This window comes from Ranitomeya imitator, chromosome 4 (assembly GCF_032444005.1).
Source record: "Ranitomeya imitator isolate aRanImi1 chromosome 4, aRanImi1.pri, whole genome shotgun sequence".
Taxonomy (NCBI): Eukaryota; Metazoa; Chordata; class Amphibia; order Anura; family Dendrobatidae; genus Ranitomeya; species Ranitomeya imitator.
Window position 1 is genome coordinate 719,506,927 of NC_091285.1, and position 12,715 is coordinate 719,519,641.

The 12,715-nt window shown below is 56.9% G+C and overlaps 1 protein-coding gene across 2 annotated transcripts; it reads right to left on the reverse strand.

Annotated features, from left to right (window-relative positions):
- Positions 1–1,050: 1,050 nt before the first annotated feature.
- Positions 1,051–12,500, reverse strand: PPP1R35 (protein phosphatase 1 regulatory subunit 35). 2 transcript variants are annotated; one of them, XM_069767561.1, is made up of 5 exons: positions 12,366–12,500; positions 12,009–12,183; positions 4,315–4,504; positions 2,511–2,623; positions 1,051–1,266 (listed from the first exon to the last, which is right to left on the reverse strand). In XM_069767561.1, exons 2-5 carry the CDS (start codon positions 12,180–12,182, stop codon positions 1,207–1,209), a joined length of 537 nt encoding a protein of 178 aa, XP_069623662.1. In that variant the 5' UTR covers position 12,183; positions 12,366–12,500; the 3' UTR covers positions 1,051–1,206. The 2 variants fall into 2 exon arrangements, with proteins under 2 accessions (XP_069623662.1, XP_069623661.1); XM_069767560.1 differs by having other exon boundaries at positions 1,051–1,306.
- Positions 12,501–12,715: the final 215 nt, after the last annotated feature.

Consider the following 12,715-nt stretch of genomic DNA (forward strand, 5'->3'; position numbering starts at 1 on the left):
GGGAACAATAACTATCAACATCACCGTCACTACGCTTCCCAAACACACAGGACAAAGTCGCTGCCACCAGCTCCGATTTTCAAAAGTATTAACAGGTCCGGATCCAACCCAAATCAGTAGCGTAATTCACCTCCGAGTACGCACGGTTTGTTATAGAGCAGGGGGAGACAAGCTAGTAATTTATATTTTACTCCAAAAAAAAAAAGGTAGGAAGTGTTTACAAAGTATAAAAGATATTATAAAGACGACAAAATCATGTATAAAATACAAATTACAAATAAAATGGGATTAAAATTGAAAAGAACACTTACAGGTCGTTATGTCATGGTATCATCTTGGCTGGCCATGTGCTGGAGGGGTGGGGCGGGTGAGCATATATCCATATGCATAGCACCCCTCTGTACAGCAGCAGGACCCCGAACAAAAGATACTCCCAAAATGCTGGTCTCACTAAGTTATTGAAGCCCAAACCCAGGTACTCCCCCTGTGGTGACATCACTTAGACGAGGTTGACACCTCCCCTTTACTTAGAGCTATGTTAACTATTTTCATGCATAACTTGCTGTGTGAACCTCGCATAAGTACGACACCATGCTCATGATGTTCCCCACGTCAGGAGCGTTCTTTTAAGTGTGAACATGGAGTAATTACCACTTACTGAGAAATCCGCACTTTGAACTCATTGCGTTTAGCTGCTAGCGCTTTCAAAGAGTAATAGATCTATCGATGGACATCCGGAATATATAATTCTTATCTCTCTAGCCCAGATCGGTGCCAATATATATAACTTTAATCGAACAAAGAAACTCAGGGCTTTACACAAGTTTTAGCTGGTAGTGGTTGGGAGGAGGGAATGAGTAGTTTTCACAGTGTCTGGTGTTTGCAGCTAAGCCATAAAACTCCAGTGATTCTAGAGCGGGTTTTGAATTACACAAATAGCAGAAGGCAGAGTGAGAAGATGGGGATCATAATGGCTCACAGCGTCTGTTCTCTGCTCTTGGATGTAGCAGAGCTCAGTGTGCGCGATAATACACAATCAAATACCTCATGTTCCTGACACCTTTATAAATATCTTTATTCGTTATAACACAATTTACACGTTTTTGCCCCCTGCAGCGATTCCCTCTCATTACGAGGATGTCCATTCTCCGAGCTTCTGGAACATATCAAACACTGTATGTGGCGGCCGGGGTTGCGGGCGGAGGGTCAGCGGGGGCAGTCCATCCACTGTGAGGTACGGGGTTTCCGAGGATCTGTCACAGGGGTCTGAAAACGCAAAGATGTCAGGACCCTCGATCTGCGGAGCCTGTGATGGGGCAAGGGAAATAAAAGTAATGTGATCTCTCCACATCCCACAGGTGACATCACATGAGAGAGATCCCTCCACATCCCACAGGTGACATCACAGAAGAGAGATCCCTCCACATCCCACAGGTGACATCACAGAAGAGAGATCCCTCCACATCCCACAGGTGACATCACATGAGAGATCCCTCCACATCCCACAGGTGACATCACAGAAGAGAGATCCCTCCTCATCCCACATCACAAGAGATCCCTCCACATCCCAGAGGTGACATCACAGAAGAGAGATCCCTCCACATCCCACATCACAAGAGATCCCTCCACATCCCAGCGGTGACATCACAGAAGAGAGATCCCTCCACATCCCAGAGGTGACATCACATGACAGATCCCTCCACATCCCACAGGTGACATCACAGAAGAGATCCCTCCACATCCCAGAGGTGACATCACAGAAGAGAGATCCCTCCACATCCCATAGGTGATATCACATGACAGATCCCTCCACATCCCACAGGTGACATCACAGACGAGATCCCTCCACACATCCCACAGGTGACATCACAAGAGAGATCCCTCCACACATCCCACAGGTGACATCACAAAAGAGATCTCTCCACATCCCACAGTGACATCACAAGAGAGATGCCACCCCTACAGGGTGTGATGACCCCGCCGTCCCCTCACTACAGGGTGCAATCGCCCTTCCCCGTCCCCTCACCACAGGGTGCCATGACCCCGCCATCCCCTCACCACAGGGTGCCATGACCCCGCCATCCCCTCACCAAAGGGTGCCATGACCCCGCCGTCCCCTCACCACGGGGGTCATGACCCCCCCTCCCACCAGAGTTCCTGCAGTGCCCCGTCCCCCTGTAGATTATAAGCCCACGAGGGTCCCATCCCGGCTGCCGCGCTCCTCACTTGTGCAGCAGCGGGAGGCCACGCTGTATAATCCCGGGACTCCTGTCCTACAGGCAGTGGGTTAATGTGACATCACCCGGGATGTTATGTGGGGGGGCGATTGTCTGCAGTGAGATATTTTGGGATATTACTTGCGACGATGATCAGTGGTGGTTGTGGGGCCCCAAGCTCAGAAGCCCGACGTCAGCAGAATGAAGGAGCAAAATATAAACATACAAATATCATAATAGCCGAAAAGTGAACTTGTAGATCACAATCCCCGGGGGCGACACTGGAGACCTCACCTCCCGCTGCTCCGGCCGCCTCTGACGCGCTGTCAGCCGCTGGATCTGCTCAGACGGTGGCTCCACACTAACCAGACCCTGGTAAAGACTGTGCACACGGCAGACATTGAGGGCTGAGAAAGAAGGAAATGATGAGCTTCTGTACCTCAGAGCAGCGCTCCTCACCCTCCCCAGCAATCGTCATCCTCTCCAACACAGTGCAGAGCTCATCATCCTCCTCGCCTCCCCCCAGTGCTCCTCGCCATCAGCGCTCATCATCCTCCTCGCCTCCCCCCAGCGCTCCTCGTCATCAGCGCTCATCATCCTCCTCGCCTCCCCCCAGCGCTCCTCGTCATCAGCGCTCATCATCCTCCTCGCCTCCCCCCAGCGCTCCTCGTCATCAGCGCTCATCATCCTCCTCGCCTCCCCCCAGCGCTCCTCGTCATCAGCGCTCATCATCCTCCTCGCCTCCCCCCAGCGCTCCTCGTCATCAGCGCTCATCATCCTCCTCGCCTCACCCCAGTGCTCCTCGCCATCAGCGCTCATCATCCTCCTCGCCTCCCCCCAGCGCTCCTCGCCATCAGCGCTCATCATCCTCCTCGCCTCCCCCCAGCGCTCCTTGTCCACCGCCATCAGCGCTCATCATCCTCCTCGCCTCCCCCCAGCGCTCCTCGCCATCAGCGCTCATCATCCTCCTCGCCTCCCCCCAGCGCTCCTTGTCCACCGCCATCAGCGCTCATCATCCTCCTCGCCTCCCCCCAGCGCTCATCGCCATCAGCGCTCATCATCCTCCTCGCCTCCCCCCAGCGCTCCTCGTCATCAGCGCTCATCATCTTCCTCGCCTTCCCCCAGCGCTCCTTGTCCACCGCCATCAGCGCTCAACATCCTTCTCCATCACCAGCACTCATCCTGCCCAGTCCGTCACCACTCATCCTCTTCCTCCGTCCCCATCATCAGCACACATCCTCCTCCGTCCCCATCACACATCCTCCTCCGTCCCCATCACACATCCTCCTCCGTCCCCATCACACATCCTCCTCCGTCCCCATCACACATCCTCCTCCGTCCCCATCACACATCCTCCTCCGTCCCCATCACACATCCTCCTCCGTCCCATCACACATCCTCCTCCGTCCCCATCACACATCCTCCTCCGTCCCCATCACACATCCTCCTCCGTCCCATCACACATCCTCCTCCGTCCCCATCACACATCCTCCTCCGTCCCCATCACATATCCTCCTCCGTCCCCATCACACATCCTCCTCCGTCCCCATCACACATCCTCCTCCGTCCCCATCACACATCCTCCTCCGTCCCATCACACATCCTCCTCCGTCCCCATCACACATCCTCCTCCGTCCCCATCACACATCCTCCTCCGTCCCATCACACATCCTCCTCCGTCCCCATCACACATCCTCCTCCGTCCCCATCACATATCCTCCTCCGTCCCCATCACACATCCTCCTCCGTCCCCATCACACATCCTCCTCCGTCCCCATCACACATCCTCCTCCGTCCCCATCACACATCCTCCTCCGTCCCCAGCGCTCATCCTCCTCCGTCCCCAGCGCTCATCCTTCATCTGTCACCAGCACTAATCACGTTCTGCCAGCGTCCCAATGCCAGCGCTCACCCTCCCCAGTCTGTCACCAGCGCTCATCCTCCCCAATCCCTGTCACCAGCACTCATCCTCCCCAGCACTCATCCTCCCCAGCACTCATCCTCCCCAGCACTCATCCTCCCCAGCACTCATCCTCCCCAGCACTCCTACTCTCGCCCTCAGCGCTCCTCGTCCTCCACCCCACCCGTTCCTCCTCACCTCTGGCCGCTTCGCTCTCCACCCCACGTCTCACAGAAAATGATCGGAGCAGCTCAGTCCGCACAGCGCTTTCTGCATCAAATGTCTGCTGCGCCTCCCGCCGCACCTCGCTCCTCAGTGCTGTGCTGCTGTGCACTCGGGGGGCTGCCAGCGGGCGCCCACAATCCCTATCACTCACATCGAAGCGCACCTGGCGGGGAGAACAGTCAGTGCCGTTAGTGCAGAACCCCCATCATGCTCTGGTACATCCCTGCTTGCAGGCAGTGAATGATTGTTGTTTGCACCCACAGATCTGACTCTCGGCAGCATGGAGGTTTGTCCTCGCCATCCTCCTCACCATCTTCTTGCCTCCTTCGTGCCATGTTTCCTGCCTCCTCCTCCCGCCACCTTCCCGCCATGTTTCCTGCCTGCTCCTAGTCATTTTTCCTGCCTCCCCCTCGCCATGTTTCCTGCCTCCTCCTAGTCATTTTTCCTGCCTCCTCCTTGCCATCTTTCCACCTCATGTTCTGCCTCTTTCTCGCTAACTTCCTAGCCATGTTTCCGCCTCCTCGTCATCTTCCGCCCTCAACCCACCACGCTTCCTGCCTCCTCCATGCCATCTTTCCACCTCGTTTCCTTCCTCTTCCTTGCCAACTTCCCCACCATGTATCCTGCCATCTTCCTGTCTCCTCCCAGTCATGTTTCCTGCCTCTTCCTACCTTCTCCTTGCCATCTTCCAGCGTCCCTCCCAGTCATGTTACCCACCTCTTATTCACCATCTTCCCGCCATGTTTCCTGTCTCTTCCTTGCCATCTTTCCTGCCTCCTCATCTGCCTCATTTCTGCCTCTTCCTCACCATCTTCCCGCCATGTTTCAACCTTCTCCACGCCATTTTTTGACTCCTCCTCATCTTCCCACCATGTTTCTGCCTCCTCCTTACCTTGTTTCCTGCCTCTTTCTCACCATCTTTCCTGCCTCCTCTTCGCCATATTTCCGCCTTCTCATTGCCTCGTTTCCTGCATCCTCCTCATCATGTTTCCTGCCTCCTCCCCGCCATGTTTCTACCTCTTCCTCACCATGTTCCTGCCTCCTTCTCATGCTCCCACCATGTTTCTGCCTCATCTTCCCATGTTTCAGCCTCCTCCTTGCCATCTTCCTGCCATGTTTTTGACGCCTTCTTTCCTCTTCATCATCCTTCCTGCTTCTTCCTCGCTATCTTCCCACCATGTTTCCTGCCTCTTCCCGCATCATTCTTCCCATGTTTCCGCCTCCTCTTGCCTTGTTTCCTGCCTCTTCTTTACCATCTTTCCTGCCTCCTCATCTTCCCGCTATGTTTCCACCTCCTCCCCGCCATCTTTCCTCGCCACCTTCTCATCTTCCCGCCTTGTTTCTGCCTCCTCCTCGCCATCTTCCCACGTCTTCCTCATCCCCCGCCTCCTCCCAGCCATCTTTCCACTTCATTTCCTCACTTCCCGCCTCTTCCTCCCCATCTTTCCTGCCTCCTCACTTCCCGCCTCTTCCTCCCCATCTTTCCGCTTTGTTTCACTTCCCGCCTCTTCCTCCCCATCTTTCCTGCCTCCTCACTTCCCGCCTCTTCCTCCCCATCTTTCCTGCCTCCTCTTCCTCCTCATTTCCCGCCTCTTCCTCCCCATCTTTCCTGCCTCCTCTTCCTCCCCATCTTTCCGCTTCGTTTCCTCACTTCCCGCCTCTTCCTCCCCATCTTTCCGCTTCGTTTCCTCACTTCCCGCCTCTTCCTCCCCATCTTTCCGCTTTGTTTCCTCACTTCCCGCCTCGTCCTCGCCATCTTTCCTGCCTCCTCACTTCCCCCCTCTTCCTCGCCATCTTTCCTGCCTCCTCTTCCTCCCTCTTCCTCGCCATCTTTCCTGCCTCCTCACTTCCCACCTCTTCCTCGCCATCTTTCCTGCCTCCTCACTTCCCCCTTCTTCCTCGCCATCTTTCCTGCCTCCTCTTCCTCCTCACTTCCCCCCTCTTCCTCGCCATCTTTCCTGCCTCCTCACTTCCCGCCTCTTCCTCCCCATCTTTCCGCCTCTTCCTCCCCATCTTTCCGCTTTGTTTCCTCACTTCCCGCCTCTTCCTCGCCATCTTTCCTGCCTCCTCTTCCTCCTCACTTCCCTCCTCTTCCTCCCCATCTTTCCGCTTCGTTTCCTCACTTCCCGCCTCTTCCTCGCCATCTTTCCTGCCTCCTCACTTCCCGCCTCTTCCTCCCCATCTTTCTGCTTCGTTTCCTCACTTCCCGCCTCTTCCTCGCCATCTTTCCTGCCCCCTCATTTCCCGCCTCTTCCTCCCTGTCTTTCCGCTTCGTTTCCTCACTTCCCGCCTCTTCCTCGCCATCTTTCCTGCCTCCTCACTTACCGCCTCTTCCTCCCCATCTTTCCGCTTCGTTTCCTCACTGCCCGCCTCTTCCTCGCCATCTTTCCTGCCTCCTCACTTCCCGCCTCTTCCTCCCCATCTTTCCGCTTCGTTTCCTCACTTCCCGCCTCTTCCTCCCCATCTTTCTGCGTCGTTTCCTCACTTCCCGCCTCTTCCTCCCCATCTTTCCGCTTTGTTTCCTCACTTCCCGCCTCTTCCTCGCCATCTTTCCTGCCTCCTCACTTCCCCCCTCTTCCTCGCCATCTTTCCTGCCTCCTCACTTCCCACCTCTTCCTCGCCATCTTTCCTGCCTCCTCACTTCCCCCCTCTTCCTCGCCATCTTTCCTGCCTCCTCTTCCTCCTCACTTCCCCCCTCTTCCTCGCCATCTTTCCTGCCTCCTAACTTCCCGCCTCTTCCTCCCCATCTTTCCGCTTCATTTCCTCACTTCCCGCCTCTTCCTCCCCATCTTTCCGCTTCGTTTCCTCACTTCCCGCCTCTTCCTCGCCATCTTTCCTGCCTCCTCTTCCTCCCCATCTTTCCGCTTCGTTTCCTCACTTCCCGCCTCTTCCTCGCCATCTTTCCTGCCTCCTCACTTCCCGCCTCTTCCTCCCCATCTTTACGCTTCGTTTCCTCACTTCCCGCCTCTTCCTCGCCATCTTTCCTGCCTCCTCACTTCCCGCCTCTTCCTCCCTGTCTTTCCGCTTCGTTTCCTCACTTCCCGCCTCTTCCTCGCCATCTTTCCTGCCTCCTCACTTCCCGCCTCTTCCTCCCCATCTTTCCGCTTCGTTTCCTCACTTCCCGCCTCTTCCTCGCCATCTTTCCTGCCTCCTCACTTCCCGCCTCTTCCTCCCCATCTTTCCGCTTCGTTTCCTCACTTCCCGCCTCTTCCTCGCCATCTTCCTTCCCACCTCTTCCTCATCCCCGCCTCCTCCCAACCATCTTTCCGCTTTGTTTCCTCACTTCCTGCCTCTTCCTCGCCATCTTTCCTGCCTCACTTCCCGCCTCTTCCTCCCCATCTTTCCGCTTCGTTTCCTCACTTCCCGCCTCTTCCTCCCCATCTTTCCGCTTCGTTTCCTCACTTCCCGCCTCTTCCTCGCCATCTTCCTTCCCACCTCTTCCTCATCCCCGCCTCCTCCCAACCATCTTTCCGCTTTGTTTCCTCACTTCCCGCCTCTTCCTCCCCATCTTTCCGCTTCATTTCCTCACTTCTCGCCTCTTTCTCGCCATCTTTCCTGCCTCCTCACTTCCCACCTCTTCCTCCCCATCTTCCCGCTTCATTTCCTCACTTCCCGCCTCTTCCTCGCCATCTTTCCTGCCTCCTCACTTCCCACCTCTTCCTCCCCATCTTTCCGCTTCATTTCCTCACTTCCCGCCTCTTCCTCGCCATCTTTCCTGCCTCCCCACTTCCCGCCTCTTCCTGCCCATCTTTCCGCTTCGTTTCCTCACTTCCCGCCTCTTCCTCGCCATCTTCCTTCCCACCTCTTCCTCATCCCCGCCTCCTCCCAACCATCTTTCCGCTTTGTTTCCTCACTTCCCGCCTCTTCCTCCCCATCTTTCCTGCCTCCTCACTTCCCGCCTCTTCCTCCCCATCTTCCCACTTCGTTTCCTCACTTCCCGCCTCTTCCTCATCCCCGCCTCCTCCCAGCCATCTTTCCGCTTCATTTCCTCACTTCCCGCCTCTTCCTCCCCATCTTTCCTGCCTCGTTTCCCGCCTCTTCCTCCCCATCTTTCCGCTTAATTTCCTCGTTTCCCGCCTCTTCCTCCCCATCTTTCCGCTTCATTTCCTCACTTCCCACCTCTTCCTCCCCATCTTTCCTGCCTCCTCTTCCTTCTCGTTTCCCGCCTCTTCCTCATCCCCGCCTCCTCCCAGCCATCTTTCCGCTTCATTTCCTCACTTCCCGCCTCTTCCTCCCCATCTTTCCTGCCTCGTTTCCCGCCTCTTCCTCCCCATCTTTCCGCTTAATTTCCTCGTTTCCCGCCTCTTCCTCCCCATCTTTCCGCTTCATTTCCTCACTTCCCACCTCTTCCTCCCCATCTTTCCTGCCTCCTCTTCCTCCTCGTTTCCCGCCTCTTCCTCATCCCCGCCTCCTCCCAGCCATCTTTCCGCTTCGTATCCTCACTTCCCGCCTCTTCCTCCCCATCTTTCCTGCCTCCTCGTTTCCCGCCTCTTCCTCGCCATCTTTCCTGCCTCCTCGTTTACCGCCTCTTCCTCGCCATCTTTCCTGCCTCCTCTTCCTCCTCATTTCCCGCCTCTTCCTCCCCATCTTTCCGCTTCGTATCCTCACTTCCCGCCTCTTCCTCCCCATCTTTCCGCTTCGTTTCCTCACTTCCCGCCTCTTCCTCGCCATCTTTCCTGCCTCCTCTTCCTCCCCATCTTTCCGCTTCGTTTCCTCACTTCCCGCCTCTTCCTCGCCATCTTTCCTGCCTCCTCACTTCCCGCCTCTTCCTCCCCATCTTTCCGCTTCGTTTCCTCACTTCCCGCCTCTTCCTCGCCATCTTTCCTGCCTCCTCACTTCCCGCCTCTTCCTCGCCATCTTTCCGCTTCGTTTCCTCACTTCCCGCCTCTTCCTCGCCATCTTTCCTGCCTCCTCTTCCTCCCCATCTTTCCGCTTCGTTTCCTCACTTCCCGCCTCTTCCTCGCCATCTTTCCTGCCTCCTCACTTCCCGCCTCTTCCTCCCCATCTTTCCGCTTCGTTTCCTCACTTCCCGCCTCTTCCTCGCCATCTTTCCTGCCTCCTCTTCCTCCCCATCTTTCCGCTTCGTTTCCTCACTTCCCGCCTCTTCCTCGCCATCTTTCCTGCCTCCTCACTTCCCGCCTCTTCCTCCCCATCTTTCCGCTTCGTTTCCTCACTTCCCGCCTCTTCCTCGCCATCTTTCCTGCCTCCTCACTTCCCGCCTCTTCCTCCCCATCTTTCCGCTTCGTTTCCTCACTTCCCGCCTCTTCCTCGCCATCTTTCCTGCCTCCTCTTCCTCCCCATCTTTCCGCTTCGTTTCCTCACTTCCCGCCTCTTCCTCGCCATCTTTCCTGCCTCCTCACTTCCCGCCTCTTCCTCCCCATCTTTACGCTTCGTTTCCTCACTTCCCGCCTCTTCCTCGCCATCTTTCCTGCCTCCTCACTTCCCGCCTCTTCCTCCCTGTCTTTCCGCTTCGTTTCCTCACTTCCCGCCTCTTCCTCGCCATCTTTCCTGCCTCCTCACTTCCCGCCTCTTCCTCCCCATCTTTCCGCTTCGTTTCCTCACTTCCCGCCTCTTCCTCGCCATCTTTCCTGCCTCCTCACTTCCCGCCTCTTCCTCCCCATCTTTCCGCTTCGTTTCCTCACTTCCCGCCTCTTCCTCGCCATCTTCCTTCCCACCTCTTCCTCATCCCCGCCTCCTCCCAACCATCTTTCCGCTTTGTTTCCTCACTTCCTGCCTCTTCCTCGCCATCTTTCCTGCCTCACTTCCCGCCTCTTCCTCCCCATCTTTCCGCTTCGTTTCCTCACTTCCCGCCTCTTCCTCCCCATCTTTCCGCTTCGTTTCCTCACTTCCCGCCTCTTCCTCGCCATCTTCCTTCCCACCTCTTCCTCATCCCCGCCTCCTCCCAACCATCTTTCCGCTTTGTTTCCTCACTTCCCGCCTCTTCCTCCCCATCTTTCCGCTTCATTTCCTCACTTCTCGCCTCTTTCTCGCCATCTTTCCTGCCTCCTCACTTCCCACCTCTTCCTCCCCATCTTCCCGCTTCATTTCCTCACTTCCCGCCTCTTCCTCGCCATCTTTCCTGCCTCCTCACTTCCCACCTCTTCCTCCCCATCTTTCCGCTTCATTTCCTCACTTCCCGCCTCTTCCTCGCCATCTTTCCTGCCTCCCCACTTCCCGCCTCTTCCTGCCCATCTTTCCGCTTCGTTTCCTCACTTCCCGCCTCTTCCTCGCCATCTTCCTTCCCACCTCTTCCTCATCCCCGCCTCCTCCCAACCATCTTTCCGCTTTGTTTCCTCACTTCCCGCCTCTTCCTCCCCATCTTTCCTGCCTCCTCACTTCCCGCCTCTTCCTCCCCATCTTCCCACTTCGTTTCCTCACTTCCCGCCTCTTCCTCATCCCCGCCTCCTCCCAGCCATCTTTCCGCTTCATTTCCTCACTTCCCGCCTCTTCCTCCCCATCTTTCCTGCCTCGTTTCCCGCCTCTTCCTCCCCATCTTTCCGCTTAATTTCCTCGTTTCCCGCCTCTTCCTCCCCATCTTTCCGCTTCATTTCCTCACTTCCCACCTCTTCCTCCCCATCTTTCCTGCCTCCTCTTCCTTCTCGTTTCCCGCCTCTTCCTCATCCCCGCCTCCTCCCAGCCATCTTTCCGCTTCATTTCCTCACTTCCCGCCTCTTCCTCCCCATCTTTCCTGCCTCGTTTCCCGCCTCTTCCTCCCCATCTTTCCGCTTAATTTCCTCGTTTCCCGCCTCTTCCTCCCCATCTTTCCGCTTCATTTCCTCACTTCCCACCTCTTCCTCCCCATCTTTCCTGCCTCCTCTTCCTCCTCGTTTCCCGCCTCTTCCTCATCCCCGCCTCCTCCCAGCCATCTTTCCGCTTCGTATCCTCACTTCCCGCCTCTTCCTCCCCATCTTTCCTGCCTCCTCGTTTCCCGCCTCTTCCTCGCCATCTTTCCTGCCTCCTCGTTTACCGCCTCTTCCTCGCCATCTTTCCTGCCTCCTCTTCCTCCTCATTTCCCGCCTCTTCCTCCCCATCTTTCCGCTTCGTATCCTCACTTCCCGCCTCTTCCTCCCCATCTTTCCGCTTCGTTTCCTCACTTCCCGCCTCTTCCTCGCCATCTTTCCTGCCTCCTCTTCCTCCCCATCTTTCCGCTTCGTTTCCTCACTTCCCGCCTCTTCCTCGCCATCTTTCCTGCCTCCTCACTTCCCGCCTCTTCCTCCCCATCTTTCCGCTTCGTTTCCTCACTTCCCGCCTCTTCCTCGCCATCTTTCCTGCCTCCTCACTTCCCGCCTCTTCCTCGCCATCTTTCCGCTTCGTTTCCTCACTTCCCGCCTCTTCCTCGCCATCTTTCCTGCCTCCTCTTCCTCCCCATCTTTCCGCTTCGTTTCCTCACTTCCCGCCTCTTCCTCGCCATCTTTCCTGCCTCCTCACTTCCCGCCTCTTCCTCCCCATCTTTCCGCTTCGTTTCCTCACTTCCCGCCTCTTCCTCGCCATCTTTCCTGCCTCCTCACTTCCCGCCTCTTCCTCCCCATCTTTCCGCTTCGTTTCCTCACTTCCCGCCTCTTCCTCATCCCCGCCTCCTCCCAGCCATCTTTCCTGCCTCCTCATTTCCTCGCCATCTTTCCTGCCTCCTCATTTCCTCGCCATCTTTCCTGCCTCCTCTTCCTCACCTGCCGCCGTCCCCTCCGGCGCTCCGCAGTCTCCCGGCGCAGGATGCCGCCGCCGCCGCCTTTCTCGGGGGTCAGGGTGACGTCCAGGAGCGGGTGGGCTTCGGCCTGGTCTGGAGCATCTGCCAGCGGCCGGGGGGCACTGTGAGCGGGGTCCTCCTCACCGGACACGGACATCCTGCGCAGGAAAAGCCGGACATTAGTGGAGCACGGACACAATACGGAGCCAGCACTCCCGCACGGCATGCTGGGGGTCGTAATACATTGACAGGCCATTGAGTCGCAGAGAGTGGACCGAAAAGGACTACAACTCCCAGCATGGGACCCTGCGATTTCACACTACATCCCCGGTGTCCTCACCTCCGCTGTCAGCCCGGCCGTTATCACCATCACCACACATCCGAGAGCAAGACACGGGCGCCGTCATGGCAACCGCGCACCGCCATCTTAACACTCCCCATAGCGAAGCTTCAGCGCCTCCACACGCACGGCATGGAAGCCATGTTTGTGCTCCCAGTCACAAGAGGCCGCGCTGCCTGATGTGACTCCTCCCTCAAACGGCCGCCATTGTGGAGGAGCCCGAGAACAGGGCGGAGCTGCGAGCTTGGAAGCCAATGAGGAGAGTGGAAGAGGTGACGTCACCGCCGCGGCGTAAAATGCGGGAAGCACGAGGTTTAGATCGGGCTGTTCAGAGACGTCCGTCACCCCCC

Excerpts from the sequence above, each read along its gene's own strand:
- PPP1R35 (XM_069767560.1), bottom strand. The coding sequence starts at position 12,182 with ATGTCCGTGTCCGGTGAGGAGGACCCCGCTCACAGTGCCCCCCGGCCG. Across the intron at positions 4,505-12,008 it reads GCCGGAGGGGACGGCGGCAG|GTGCGCTTCGATGTGAGTGA; the intron begins GTGAGGAAGAGG and ends TCTCCCCGCCAG. Across the intron at positions 1,307-2,510 it reads GGCGGCCGGAGCAGCGGGAG|GCTCCGCAGATCGAGGGTCC; the intron begins GTGAGGTCTCCA and ends GCCCCATCACAG.